The sequence below is a fragment of the Culex pipiens genome, chromosome 2 (genome assembly GCF_016801865.2).
Source record: "Culex pipiens pallens isolate TS chromosome 2, TS_CPP_V2, whole genome shotgun sequence".
Lineage (NCBI taxonomy): Eukaryota > Metazoa > Arthropoda > Insecta > Diptera > Culicidae > Culex > Culex pipiens.
In genome coordinates this window covers 122,881,472-122,896,521 of record NC_068938.1, presented here as the reverse complement: position 1 = coordinate 122,896,521, position 15,050 = coordinate 122,881,472, and the positions used below count along the sequence as shown (strand labels likewise).

The following is a 15,050-nucleotide window of genomic DNA, read 5'->3' as shown; positions in this document are numbered from 1 at the left end:
GGCTACCAGTAGTTGTTTATTTACGTTTCCAAACCAAACTGGACTTTCGCTTGATGTGCGCTTTTGATAGTTAAAAAACAACCAAGCCACATCGGAATGCTTTGATCATTTTTTTTTTGAAATTTTAAAATTCCCAGGCCAGTTTGACAAGTCGCGATAGTGCGATCGATAGCAATTAATTAGTGAGTTGTCTAAGGTAGTGGGACCATGGGCTCCCACATGTATACGTGGGAATCTTTCTCGAAAAAAAAAACTTTCTTTTAATACCCAAAAATTTTCGGTATCTGACAGTTCAAATTAATTTATCTTATTTAAGTCTTGAAAATGTAAAAAATCCGAATATTTAGATATTCTAAACCAGAGATAATCAATTTTAAATTAACTGAAAAATCATCTACAAAAAATCCTTAAATTTTATGAAAATCATAAAACCCAGCAAATCTAAAACTCATGCAAGTAGTCACCCTGCTTTGATTTCCGAATCCGTACAAAGCTTGACCTGGTCAAATTCCCCACCCAATTTGAAGGCCTTTCCGCGTTCGACCAACCCACCCACCCCGATTGCAACGGTTCGTGGTGGTGTTCTTTATTTGGGGCAGACGTGACTGCCCGAATGCACAGACACACACCCTGAACTGACCAGGCCATAACTCAAGGGAGGGGGCGAATATTCGTTTTCTGCATGAGAAATGCAATGAAAGTAGTATCCTTCGTTGGAGTTGTAGCAGTGATTCAATTGCTCTACTGCTTCTCGAATTCTAGAAAAACATTGTAATAGGGCCGAAGCCTATCTTGCTCGTTCCTAATGTAAACATCAACTGACGTGAGCAGGATAGACTCTTTGTTTACACTTCGGCTTCGGTCCTTTTACATTGTTTTGCTTGAATTGGTAAATGAGTCGGTATTGATTAATCGTGAATTGTTTGAATTGAACCAAGTGATGGTAATATTCACGAAAAAAATAATGAACGTGATGACGTTCGTTTCCTTCTTTCGACTAACATTTGAACCCCTGCTTTTGAGTAATCGGTAGTCCAGAAGGAAAGTAGAACCAATCAGCGAGCGGTTCCTGTTTTTATTTCTTTCTTTTTAGTAGCAGCAGCGCAGCACCCTCCTTTCCCCTGCCCTAGTGGAAATGTTTTTCTTCGCGGGAAATCGCCTAGTCGAGCTCAACCTACTTTTTTTTTGTTCTGTTTTAAGGGAATGCATTATAGGTAGGTTCTTCCTTTTTTGTTTGTATGTCATTCCACTTGCGGCTTGTAGTTTTAATGCTGTTTCAAAACTCAAGAGAAATTAGTTGTTTGAATTGCTTATTAGACACTGCGTGCTTTTTTTGTGTTTTTCCTCTGCGATTGCGATTGCATTTTGGGGTGGTGCATATTTTGGTGTGTTGTGAACATTGTTACTTCTAATTAGTGACAACAAATAGTTTAAGGCAAGAAAGGTGATTTGATTATTTTTTTTTGTTATCTTTTTCATGTTTCAAAACAATAAAACTATTTGAATGCCTTTTATCCTAACTTTTGTTGGTATTCTTTTCGAGTCCCTTTATATTGACGCTTTTCTCTTGTTGTTAAGATTAATTGATACGAATCTTGAAACAGTTCCAATTTGTTTACGCGCTTGAGTCTTCTTCCACTCAAGAAATCTCTCTATATGAATGCATTTTTAATTCCCTAAACTTTGTTCTTGTACGACACTTAATGATCCAGTTCTTTCCAGCGATTAATTAATATATCTTTAGTTGTTGGTAGTGCTACGAGTAGTCCACTCAAATGTACAAAATATAAATCATGAGTTTTGAGAGTACGTAATCTTAGACTTAAGCTCATAGACCACCGTTGTACGCGTAGTCCGCCTTGTTATGCATCACCAGACTGTTGTCGACAAAGTAGAAGCTGTCCGAGCGCGTCTCGAACGGGTTCATAATCATCTCGTTCACTGGAAAATGGGGTTGAGGTTTTTTTTGTGTTATGTGGTGAAGAGATTTGATTAATTTCAATTGCAGCTCAGCGTCGAGATTTATCCGGTGTGACCATCTGATGCATATTGATGAGGACAATCATCGGGGTTTTCATTTTCTTCGGTGGTTTTTAACGGGGGGCTTGATGGTGGCTGATTAAGTGGTGCATGAAATATTCAGTTTAGACAGAAAGTTTTAGTTTTCAGTTTTTCTTCGCTCATTTTAAGTATTCTTGTTTATCTATCTAAACATGATCGATTCCTAGCATTTTCATAGTTCTACAAAGTTGTTCTCCGGATCCCAACCAAATGCACGGTGTATTTTTTCGAGACCTCAAAGATAAAAAAAAATCGGTATGTCTGATATTTGGCACCGTGAAAAAAGGGCTTTTCCCGACATTTTGCGGGGTATACCGAAATATTTTGTCGGGGGGTCTAGAGCAAATTTTTTTTGAAGATTATTTTTCGATTTTTTGGAATATTTGTTCAAAAAGGAACAGGAAATCGGTGCATTCATGTCAAATCACTCAAATTTCTTATGAATATGCCTTGGGGACTCTAACCAACCATATTTGACCAATATTTGACATCAAATAAAAAAAAATCAAGCCAAATTTATTAGATTTCTAGCATTCTTTGAAATAACCCACAAATCCAAGCTGGAAACTCCGATACGATCTAAGTAAATCTGAGTTTTGTAATGAATGCTATTAAATAATTTTCATGAATTTCGTCAAAACTTGAGGATTGAAAAAACAATTATCGGAACCTATTGGGTAATAAACAGCTTATTTATTGAATAATCCATGTTTTGCATTTTTGAATGCTCAAATTCGTATCTGGACAATGTGTTGCTGTATTTTCATGACAAATTGCACTAAGAAAATATTTACTTTAGGTCGTATCGGGGTTTCCAGCTTGGATTTTGGGGTAATTTCAAAGAAAGCTAGAAATCTGGTAAATTTGGTTAGATTTGTTTTTGGTGAAGGGCAAATATGGGTCAAATATAACTGGTTAGAGTCCCCAAAGGCATATTCATAAGAAGTTTGAGTGATATCAACATAAATTCACCGATTTTCTGTGCATTTTTTGAACAAATATCCCATAAAATCAAAAAAATATCTTTAAGAAACGAAATATTTCGGTATACCCCGTAAAATGTCGGGAAAGAGCCCTTCTTTTACGGTGCCAAATATCAGGCATACCGAATTTTTTTATCATTATTTTGTTCTCAAAACACACCGTGAAATGGTTTTTTTCTTTAGGGACCATCCATAAACCACGTGGACACTTTTTTGGGATTCTGTTACCCCCCCCCCCCCCCTCGTGGACAATTGTCCATACAAAAATAAACTTTTTTGTATGGATCGTGGACAATCGCCATACCCCCCCCCCCCCCTAAAGTGTCCACGTGGTTTATGGATGGTCCCTTAACAAGATATGAAGTAAAAAAAAGGTAGCATAGTTAAAATGCTTTAAAGCCTTCACTTCAGGTCAAGGTTGGACTCACTTAAGGTGAACCGGAAAGGGAACCGCTATATTGACACCCCAAGTCGAGTTTTTAAAAGCAAGTTTACGGGAAAACAGTAACTCATGATAATTCGCTGTATTGCAACCGATAAATGAGACAAAAGCGAACAATCTGTCGAGTTCAGAATTTGATTTAAGCTGAAAAGAAATCGACCGAAAGCTGGCGTCTCGTTTCACCTTAGAAATAGTGCATCAGAGAAAAATGCGATAGAAGTTTTCCCGGGGGGTCCCCATTCTCCCAATGTGTCCCTAATCGCCCCAGTTAGCATTTTATCACTCTTATTTGTAACGCTCTGGCTACACAACAGGTGGAAAAGACACCTGTCTATATCACCTCGAAAGTGAACGTTAAACTAAACTTAAAACTGTTAAACAATCAGAGTCGTCCAAATGACATAGGACAATTATGCGTAGAACAGCAGGACAGGTTTTTATAATTTATTGAAAATAATTAAAATTATTAGCAAAAACACAAAATTATACAATTTAGGTATTTAAAATGATTTAAAATCAATCATTCATGTGTCTTTAATGAAAATTTCTAGTTTAGCTTTTTTTTGCCACCGCTATTTAACTGTTTAACATTTTTAACTAAACCAGTTTTTTCACGTTTGACTTTCAAAGCCGCGAAAAATTAAACGATTCGAGGTAATTTTTCTGTAGAGACTTTTTTGGCGATGAACCTCCTTTCTTGAAAAATGTGGAATAATTTTACAATCAAAATGGATAAAAATCCATTGTTATAAAAAACAGCCTGTTTACAGCCTGTCGAACGATCGTCTTCCGTAGCGCTATTGTTTGAGCGAGACAGTTTTTGACGAATTATTCGAGCAGTTGCCTCCTCTCATTCCCCAAACCAATCCCCCAATGCCATGTCACACGAGCACGAGAGACCGATCCGAGGACGTGGAGATGAGCGAGATTGAGGGGAAACCTCGTGCATTTTTGACCCATCTAGAGATCGTTACCGATCATATAGCCCAATCAGTGCCGGTGCCAAGGAAGACGTGCCGTTCGTGCCAGAAGCGGAAGAAGCCAACAATGAGGAAGCAGACGGAAAGTTCCGGTGGGTGCTGGACAGTGATGTTTCCGAGCACATGGTTGGTGATTGGAATCTGCTGGTGAATGTGCGTCGGATGGAAACCCCGAAGGTGGTCAACGTGGCCGAAGCAGGAGTGACGCTCGAAAGTCACTTCGTCGGAGAGGTGAAAATGAAGGCCGGCGTCGGAAAAAGGACGTTGAACTGCACGGTTCACGACGTCCTGTACGTGCCTGGATTGACGACGAACCTGTTCTCCGTGGAGAAGGTGGCTGAGCGCGGAATGGAAGTCTCGTTTGGCCGGAATCAAGCTTGCATTTCGAAGGACGGAGATGTCAAGTGCACTGCAACGCGGAACGGAAGTTTGTTCGTGTTTGACGTGGAGCTCGAAATGTGTGGATCGGACGTGGTGGCTGAGTTGGAGAGTCAAGAAGAAGTGCCGGAAGATAAAGTGTGCACGGACGATCAACTCGACAGTGAAGAATCGGATGCAGATGACACAGTGCAAGAAGAAGAAGAAGTGCCCGAAGAAAACGCAGTACCAGAACTGGAGGAAGCTGCGGGAAAAAGAAGAGGTCGCGAGAAAAAGCATCCGGCAAAGCCCGACCACGAGTTGAAGCTGAAGTGGCCGGCAACGCTCGTGGATGAGATTCCCGACACTAATGAAGTGCTGCAGAAACTGGCCGACGACTGGCCGCTGTGGAAGCGCGCTATCGACGACGAGTTGCGGTCGCTTGAGAAGAACCGCACGTGGGATCTCGTCGAGGCACCTGCTGGTCGCCGAGTTTTGTGCTGCAAGTGGGTGTTCAGGATCAAGAAGGAAGAAGATGGTATTGCTGCCAGGTACAAAGCTCGTCTCGTCGTGACGGGGTGCTCGCAACGTGCGGGGTACGACTACAAAGAAAAGAACGCCCGAATCGTCGCTCGTGAGCTGCCGGCAGAAGCGGTGGAACAGCTGCACCAGACAGAAGTACGGAAGCCTCCAGGATTTGAGAGGGGGAGTAAGGTGCGAAAGCTGGACAAATCGCTGGTTGGCTTGAAGGCGCTGCAAAACAGGCAAAAGCGGTACAAGTTCCGGTTGCTGTTCAAGAAGATCTCGAAGCTTAAAGGAGCGCAAACGGAACGAGACCGTCGATCCGCTGCTAGGAGTTGCGGACGGAGACCGGGGAAGCGACGTCGTCGATCGTCGCTCAACATTCGTTTTTGCCTGCGAACCGATCGGAACCGCCATCAACTCTCCGGTGGCAAGCCAAGAGGAGAGCAAGTACACTACGAAGAAGATCTACACGACCGGAAGCGGATGAACCTCGGAGCATCCGCAACAACAACATCCGTGATAGGTGGTCAGGACAAGTGACCAGCTCGCCGATGTGTTCACCAAGGGCCCAAGCTGTTTCGACCGAGAAGCACCGAAGCACTTTAGGTTTGAGAGGGGGTGTTGGAAGTCAACCCTAAGTGCGGCCCTGGTGATTAGTTTAGTTTAGCTTTAGGCGCAGTAGGCTTTGCCACGCGCATCTTTTATATAAACACCACCCACTCTGTGTTAACCCTCTTTCCCCGAATAAACGCCAACTCCTCAAAAACACCCAAAAAGCAAAAACTTGAAATTTCAAAATTACAAAAAAAAACTCCAGATTTGAAGCTCTTCTTTAAGTATTGTAACAGAGTTCTTCAACGCTCAGACTCAGTCGCCAACAGATCGTCCGAGAGATAGGATGGGATGGGGTTTGGGGAGGTCAAAGTCAATTCCCGCAGCACAGTTGCAAAGTAACCGCCGACCTTACAAGTCGCATTATCAACGCCAGTCCGCAGTTTGTGTGCGCGTCGCCGCTTTTTTTTAAATGTGCACCGTAGACAAAAACAGTGTGGTTCTGGATTTTTGTCAACTCCAAACCCAACCAAGCCCGAAGCTTGTAAAAAAATTCCTCGCAGACCTTCAAGTAAACCAAGAAAACTTGCGAGCATTGCAATTATGCAATAGAAGAAGAATAGCCGTGTTGCAGTTCGCCGACTCAGCAGTGGCCTCGTCCATCATCGACAAACCTCTGGTATATCAGGGTTGCAAAATCCCGATTTACCTGGACAACAACGCTACGGAAGTTCGTGTGCTTGACCTACCTCTAGGCATAAGCAATGACGACGTAGTAAAAGTGATGAGGAAATACGGCGAAATTTTGACCATCGCCAACGACCGCTGGATTAACTTCTTCCCAGGAATCCCAAATGGAGTTGCTGATGTTGCTGAAACAGCCAACGCCGAAATCAATCACTGTAAACAATGCTGCTGCAACAGTGACGATTATAGGCAAAAAATCGCTTTGCAAACTTAAAGCAAAGAATAAAAAATGAGCGGATTCAACTAAAAAGGTGAACCAAAAAAGCAGTACGCCACCGATTGAACCTGAGCCAAGTAGCAGCAGCAGCAGTAAAAGCAACAACAGTAAATCAGACCAACATCCAAAGCAAACAAGTCAAATTGACGAAGAAGACAACGATGGATTCGAGACCGTGCTTTCTAAGCACACTCGCAAAACCCGGAAGCGCTTACAAGCATATTTGGACGCGGATGACGAATTGACAACAAAACGAAGAGAGATGGCTGAAGAAGAAACAACAGATGAAGAAGATGAAGATGTCATAAAAGCAAAATATTATAGGAATAAGTGTCATGAGATAACTGCTAAATCCCTGGAGGAAGAGGATGAAGATAAAATTGAAGAACTTGATAATTTAAGATCCAAATTTTCCGCTAAATATTTGAATCATAGACAGAAATATTTAGAAAAAAGGCATGGTAACAATTATTGAAATATAGCCAGACAAGTGATTTAAAACTCTGTAACCTTTCCTCTTCCACTATCCACCTTGAAGAGATGAATGCACAATGGTGTAAAGTCTCTATAGAGCAATTCTCTACGAAATCGGTCTTTTTTCTTCAATTTTAATTTTTGTATTTTTTAATCCGGCTGAAACTTTTTTGGTGCCTTCGGTATGCCCAAAGAAGCCATTTTGCATCATTAGTTTGTCCATATAATTTTGCATACAAATTCGGCAGCTGTCCATACAAAAATGATGTATGAAAATTCAAAAATCTGTATCTTTTGAAGGAATTTTTTGATCGATTTGGTGTCTTCGGCAAAGTTGTAGGTATGGATACGGACTACACTGGAAAAAATAATACACGGTAAAAAAAAATTTGGTGATTTTTTTATTTAACTTTTTATCACTAAAACTTGATTTACAAAAAAACACTATTTTTAATTTTTTTTATTTTTTGATATGTTTTAGAAGACATAAAATGCCAACTTTTCAGAAATTTCCAGGTTGTGCAAAAAATCACTGACCGAGTTATGAATTTTTTAATCAATACTGATTTTTTCAAAAAATCGAAATTTTGGTCGTAAAAATTTTTCAACTTCATTTTTCGATGTAAAATCAAATTTGCAATCAAAAAGTACTTTACTAAAATTTTGATAAAGTGCACCGTTTTCAAGTTATAGCCATATTTAAGTGACTTTTTTGAAAATAGTCGCAGTTTTTCATTTTTATAAATTAGTGCACATGTTTGCCCAGTTTTGAAAAAAATATTTTTGAAAAGCTGAGAAAATTCTCTATATTTTGCTTATTCGGACTATGTTGATACGACCTTTAGTTGCTGAGATATTGCAATGCAAAGGTTTAAAAACAGGAAAATTGATGTTTTCTAAGTTTCACCCAAACAACCCACCATTTTCTATCGTCAATATCTCAGCAACTAATGGTCCGATTTTCAATGTTAATATATGAAACAATTGTGAAATTTTCCGATCTTTTCGAAAAAAATATTTTTGGAATTTTCAAATCAAGACAAACATTTTAAAAGGGCGTAATATTGAATGTTTGGCCTTTGTGAAATGTTAGTCTTGATTTGAAAATTCCAAAAATATTTTTTTCGAAGAGATCGGAAAATTTCACAAATGTTTCATATATTAACATTGAAAATCGGACCATTAGTTGCTGAGATATTGACGATAGAAAATGGTGGGTTGTTTGGGTGAAACTTAGAAAACATCAATTTTCCTGTTTTTAAACCTTTGCATTGCAATATCTCAGCAACTAAAGGTCGTATCAACATAGTCCGAATAAGCAAAATATAGAGAATTTTCTCAGCTTTTCAAAAATATTTTTTTCAAAACTGGGCAAACATGTGCACTAATTTAAAAAAATGAAAAACTGCGACTATTTTCAAAAAAGTCACTTAAATATGGCTATAACTTGAAAACGGTGCACTTTATCAAAATTTTAGTAAAGTACTTTTTGATTGCAAATTTGATTTTACATCGAAAAATGAAGTTGAAAAATTTTTACGACCAAAATTTCGATTTTTTGAAAAAATCAGTATTGATTAAAAAATTCATAACTCGGTCAGTGATTTTTTGCACAACCTGGAAATTTCTGAAAAGTTGGCATTTTATGCCTTCTAAAACATATCAAAAAATAAAAAAAATTAAAAATAGTGTTTTTTTGTAAATCAAGTTTTAGTGATAAAAAGTTAAATAAAAAAATCACCAAATTTTTTTTACCGTGTATTATTTTTTTCCAGTGTAGTCCGTATCCATACCTACAACTTTGCCGAAGACACCAAATCGATCAAAAAATTCCTTCAAAAGATACAGATTTTTGAATTTTCATACATCATTTTTGTATGGACAGCTGCCGAATTTGTATGGAAAATTATATGGACAAACTAATGATGCAAAATGGCTTCTTTGGGCATACCGAAGGCACCAAAAAAGTTTCAGTCGGATTAAAAAATACAAAAAAAATCGAATGACCGAAATCCTAGAGAACTGCTCTATAGGGGAAATATGCCCATTTTAATCACTCTAAGCCGTTCGACCAATTCTCATCACTTTTGCCGTTTTCCGCTATAAAATCAACATTTTCAGATGTATCAACAATGGAGAGTTGCTTGCTCACTTTTGTTTGAGCTATTTATTGCTTTGGAACCGTCAAAAACACTTTATGAAAGCTGTAATTCATGATCAAAGTGCTGATAGACCGATAATAGAAATAGGCTGAGAAAGGGTATAGTTCCCCTAATAAAACAAAAAAAAAAATAAAAATTCCCGCAGCAGCCGGATTCCCCTCTCGACCGCCACCTACCCCTTTTGCCTCGCCAGATGGGTTTTAAGCCATAGACCTCCCGCTTACAAAACGAAACCCGTACCACTACACCACGGGAGCTCGGCTGGTAGGCAGTTGGACTCACAATCCAAAGGTCATCAGTTTGAATCCTGGAGTAGAGGGAAGTTTAGGTGTAAAAAGAGGTTTGCAATTGACTCAACAATCTCACACCTTCGGACACCTAGTTTCGAGTAGGAATCTCGCAATCGAGAACGCCAAGGCAATGCTGTAGAGCGAATAATTTGATTGATTTACAGATTGTTTGTTGACCTTAGAATTTATTGATTTCAGCGTTTCAGTCATTTTGTGTAAAATATGTGAGCAACTCTCTACGAAATCGGCCGATTTCGACCATTTTTATTTTTTTGTATTTTTTTATTTGGCTCAAACTTTGTGGGGGCCTTCCCTATGACCAAATAAGCTATTTTGTGTCATTGGTTCACCCATACAAGTCTCCATACAATTTTGGCAGCTGTCCATACAAAAATGGTATGTAAATATTCAAACAGCTGTAACTTTTGAGTGAATTTTCTGATCAATTTGGTGTCTTCGGCAAAGTTGTAGGTATTGTTGAGGACAATTGAGAAAAAAATAGGTACACGGAAAAAAAAAATTGCAGATTTTTTTATCAACTTTTTTTTCACTAAAACTCAATTTCCCAAAATACGTATTTTTTGATTTTCGAGATTTTTTGATATGTTTTAGGGGACGAAAATCCACAACTTTTGAGCTATAGAGAAACATGGTCAAAAAATCTGCCGCCGAGTTATGATTTTTTGAAAAAAATAGTGATTTTTGGAAAAAATCGAAATTTCATGCAAAAACAAATCTGAAGTTATTTTTTAATGCAAAATTGAATTTGCAATCGAAAACTATTTTACAATTTTTTTGATAAAGGGCTCCGTTTTCAAGATATAGCCACCGAAAGCTTGATTTTAGCAAAATATTTGCAGTTTTTCGAATTTTAAAAATAGTGACCATGAGCGACCATTTCTAAAAATATTTTTTTTGAAAAGTTCAGAAAATTTGCTATAAAATTGTCTAAGAGACATTGAAGATAGGACCTCGGGTTGCTGAGATACAGCCGCTTCAAGAAAAAGAAACACGAAAATTGAAGTTTTCTAAGTCTCACCAAAACAACCCACCATTTTCTAATGTCGATATCTCAGCAACTAATGGTCCGATTTTCAATGTTAAAACATGAAACGGTCGTGAAATTTTCCGATCTTTTCGAAAAAAATATTTTGAAATTTTTTAAATCAAGACTAACATTTTAAAAGGGCCAAACATTGAATATTATGCCCATTTAAAATGCTAGTCTAGATTAAATTTTTTTCAAAATATTTTTTTTCGAAAAGATCGGAAAATTTCACGAATGTTTCATGTATTAACATTGAAAATCGGACCATTAGTTACTGAGATATCGATATTACAAAATGGTGGGTTGTAGCCCGTGGTCCTATCTTCAATGTCTCTTAGACAATTTTATAGCAAATTTTCTGAACTTTTAAAAAAAAATATTTTTAGAAATGGTAGCTCATGGTCACTATTTTCAAAATTCGAAAAACTGCTAATATTTTGCTAAAATCAAGCTTTCGGTGGCTATATCTTGAAAATGGAGCCCTTTATCAAAAAAATTGTAAAATAGTTTTCGATTGCCAATTCAATTTTGCATCAAAAAATAACTTCAGATTTGTTTTTGCATGAAATTTCGATTTTTTTCCGGCAGATTTTTTGACCATGTTTCTCTATAGCTCAAAAGTTGCGGATTTTCGTCCCCTAAAACATATCAAAAAATCTCGAAAATAAAAAAATACGTATTTTGAGAAATTGAGTTTTAGTGAAAAAAAAGTTGATAAAAAAAATTTGCAATTTTTTTTCCGTGTACCTATTTTTTTCTCAATTGTCCTCAACAATACCTACAACTTTGCCGAAGACACCAAATTGATCAGAAAATTCACTCAAAAGTTACAGCTGTACATACCATTTTTGTATGGACAGCAGCCAAAATTGTATGGAGACTTGTATGGGTGAACCAATGACACAAAATAGCTTATTTGGTCATAGGAAAGGCCCCCACAAAGTTTGAGCCAAATCAAAAAATACAAATAAAATCCATTTACGGTTTTGGTAGAGAATGCTCATGTATTTCTGGATTGAACCCAAATTTATTTAAATCCGTAAGAAAAAAAAATGTTCCGAAATTTGTACATTTCGTGAGTTAATGTTCTTCTTAAAAATTGTTACATTAGTCAATAAAATGTGCAGTAATCAAAGATTGACCCATCACTAGGCTAAATACAAAATTTGAGCTCATTCTGATCACGGTAATAAATAGCTCTGTAGGAAATGAGCAAGCAACTTTCCATCATTTTTTTTTTGTATTAAAACATTGTTTAAAATAAAAGCATCAGCAAACTTGCCAACATATGAGAATGTTTCCAACAAGGTTCTGAATGCCCTACAATTTTCGCAAGGAAACCAATCTATTGGAAATCCCTTTTCAAAATAGAAATTGGAACATTTTCAATAATGAACAAACAGTTGTCGATTACAGTATCATTTACCTTTCAGCCACCATCATCGTCCTCTTCAATTATTCGCGCACCACGAAGGGATATTGTTTCCGTTTTCGTATAATGCAAGTGGCACAGAATTAAAATCCCCACCAGCCATGCCTCTCACTTTGCACCTTCCACTAACTGAACTTACCTAGATCCGGTGGGATGGTGGGAAATTCGTAAATATGCTCACAGGTGTTTTTCGAGTACGGAATGCAGTAGCCAAACTCAAAGTCGAACGTTTTCAGCAGCTTGTCCTGGAAAAAGTGCCGCTCAATCATCCGAAAGTTTTTCACACTCCGCCCGCCGACCGTGAATTCCACGCTGGAAATGGAAAAATTTTCCACATGAAATTAGTCGCGCTTTTCTTTGTGGGTACATCGTATAACACGTACGTTGCCCCGACAGTTTTCAGCTTGAGGAACTGTGGCGTGAACTGGTACCGTACGTATCGTCCCGCGTTCAAGTCCATGGGTTCCTCGTCGAGTTCGGTGGCGGCGGGATGGTCATCGGTTCCCTCGACCGCCCCAGCACCGGAACACGAATCGGTGGCACTGCTCTGGGCTGCAGCTGTGGGCTGTTCCGGTGGGCCAGGTTTGGCAATCTCGAACAGGACGGCCCCACTCTCCATGTCTCGGATTTTGAAGCGGGTAAAGTCAATGTCGTACACGTTGGCTTCCGGGGCGCACAGGTAGTCGTCGGTGATTTTGGTCATCTGCAGCACGTAATCGGGCGTGATGACCGCGGGCAGTGGACTGCTGCCGATGGGTGTAGCTGCTGCTGCTGCACTCGCAGCCGATTCTTCACTGGGCCCCGCCGAGGACGAACCCTTTGGGGCAGCTGACGAAATCGATGAAAGCTTCTTTCCGACGACGCTCATTCTGGTTGGTCCTTCCAGTAACAAAAGACTACGCGAATTTTAACACCAATTGAATAATCTTACGCACGATTATTATCCTTCTTTTTTTTTCGTTCGTTTATTCGTTCACGTCACGCTCAGAACATTTCGTGTCCTTTTTCACGACGGCGACGTCGACTGGACCATCAGGTATGACACAGAATGTCACTTTTTTGTTTATTTTTTCACCTTTGTGGTGGCGACGACGACGACGGCGGCCTGATATGCTGCGATATGTTGGAAGCTATGGAAGCAGAAGCGAATACACAAACATCGTTCTGGCCGTCGTTGGCGTCGGCGGCCAGAATATGTTGTGGAGGCCAGGGGACGGCGCCGGTAAGCATAGCTGAATGAGGGTGGTTCATTCAAAGAATGTAAAAATATTATTTCCATGCACAATATGAATATTCTTTCGAAGGATTCACGGATAACGCTATCAATGACTGTCAATGATAGTGCTGAATTTAGGGTCCAGAAATTGAATTTGAAATAAATTGAAATGAAAAAAAATAATAATAATCACTATACAGTAGGCCGTTCCAAAAAAAATGAAAAGTTGTCAAATCTTTGGTGCTCACCCGTAGAATGATAGATTAGGATGTCAGGAACAATGTTTTCATACAACAAAAAAATCCCAAAAATGGTTTACAACTCGCGCGCGGAGCTTGAATGAAAAAAGAGAATTTTTCGAGTATTTTTCAGAAATGCGAGTAACAATCATACTAAAGTCATTCAAATTTGGTCGCCTTGGGCTTCAAGTTGTAGGTTAATGTCCCCTGAACAAATTCCTGTACAGACATAGTCCATAAAAGCTTGTGTTTGGGCATAGCAGGGCGTTTTAGGGAGATATAATTGTATTTTTTGGGTCTCGTGGCGCAGGGGTAGCGGCTTCGGCTGCCGATCCCGATGATGCTATGAGACGCGGGTTCGATTCCCGCCTTATCCACTGAGCTTCTATCGGATGGTGAAGTAAAACGTCGGTCCCGGTTTCTCCTGTCTCGTCAGAGGCGCTGGAGCAGAAATCCCACGTTAGAGGAAGGCCATGCCCCGGGGGGCGTAGTGCCAATAGTTTCGTTTTTCGTTTCGTTTTTTTTTAATTGTATTTTTTAGCCAAAAAAATTCAAAAATCACTCTCCAAAACGAGCCAAAAAAATTTGCAGCTAAAACTAATGCATACAGCTTATAGGAAATTTTACGGAGATCATTTTGCTTTTTTTAACATTCAATTTATGTCCACGCAAAGCCGAGATATTTGCATTTTAATGAACAAAAAGTGTCGAATTTTCAAAATTCTTGGTATATAAGCACTTTTAGCATAAAACATTGGCTACTATGATTACAAACGGGAAGGCATATATTTTGGAAATTTTTATTTTGCCCGCTCAAAAACAATATTTGTTAATAATTTCATGAAAAAAAACATGAGATTTTCTCACAATGTGACGTAAACTGAAGCCCAAGGCGATCAAATTTGAATGACTTTAGTATGATTGTTACTCGCATTTCTGAAAAATACTCGAAAAATTATCTTTTTTCATTCAAGCTCCGCGCGCGAGTTGTAAACCATTTTTGGAATTTTTTTGTTGTATGAAAACATTGTTCGATAGCGGTGTGCTCTCTTATACTAACTGACATTTTGGTAGTTGCGAGAAAATCGATTTTTAAACTTTGAATTACTGTTTCTGGAAAACTATTCGACAAACAATTGTTCTAACAATTTTAAAGTATGCACCTGACATTACTTAAAGACATTGTGAAATATAAAAACTTTTGAAATGCTAGAAAAATTTTGGCAGAGAAAATACGAAAAAAAAAATCATGCTTGCAATTGGCACAAGTGTGTTTTGGGAGGTAATTTGTATGAGTTAGCACAAACGTGCACAGGGCTTTGGTA

At 38.7% G+C, this 15,050-nt stretch overlaps 1 protein-coding gene across 1 annotated transcript; it reads right to left on the bottom strand.

The window, feature by feature from the left end:
• Positions 1–1,532: 1,532 nt before the first annotated feature.
• LOC120416661 (protein unc-119 homolog) lies at positions 1,533–13,419 on the bottom strand. Its single transcript, XM_039578469.2, has 3 exons — positions 12,654–13,419; positions 12,410–12,582; positions 1,533–1,941 (listed from the first exon to the last, which is right to left on the bottom strand). Exons 1-3 carry the CDS (start codon positions 13,136–13,138, stop codon positions 1,829–1,831), a joined length of 771 nt encoding a protein of 256 aa, XP_039434403.1. The 5' UTR covers positions 13,139–13,419; the 3' UTR covers positions 1,533–1,828.
• Positions 13,420–15,050: the final 1,631 nt, after the last annotated feature.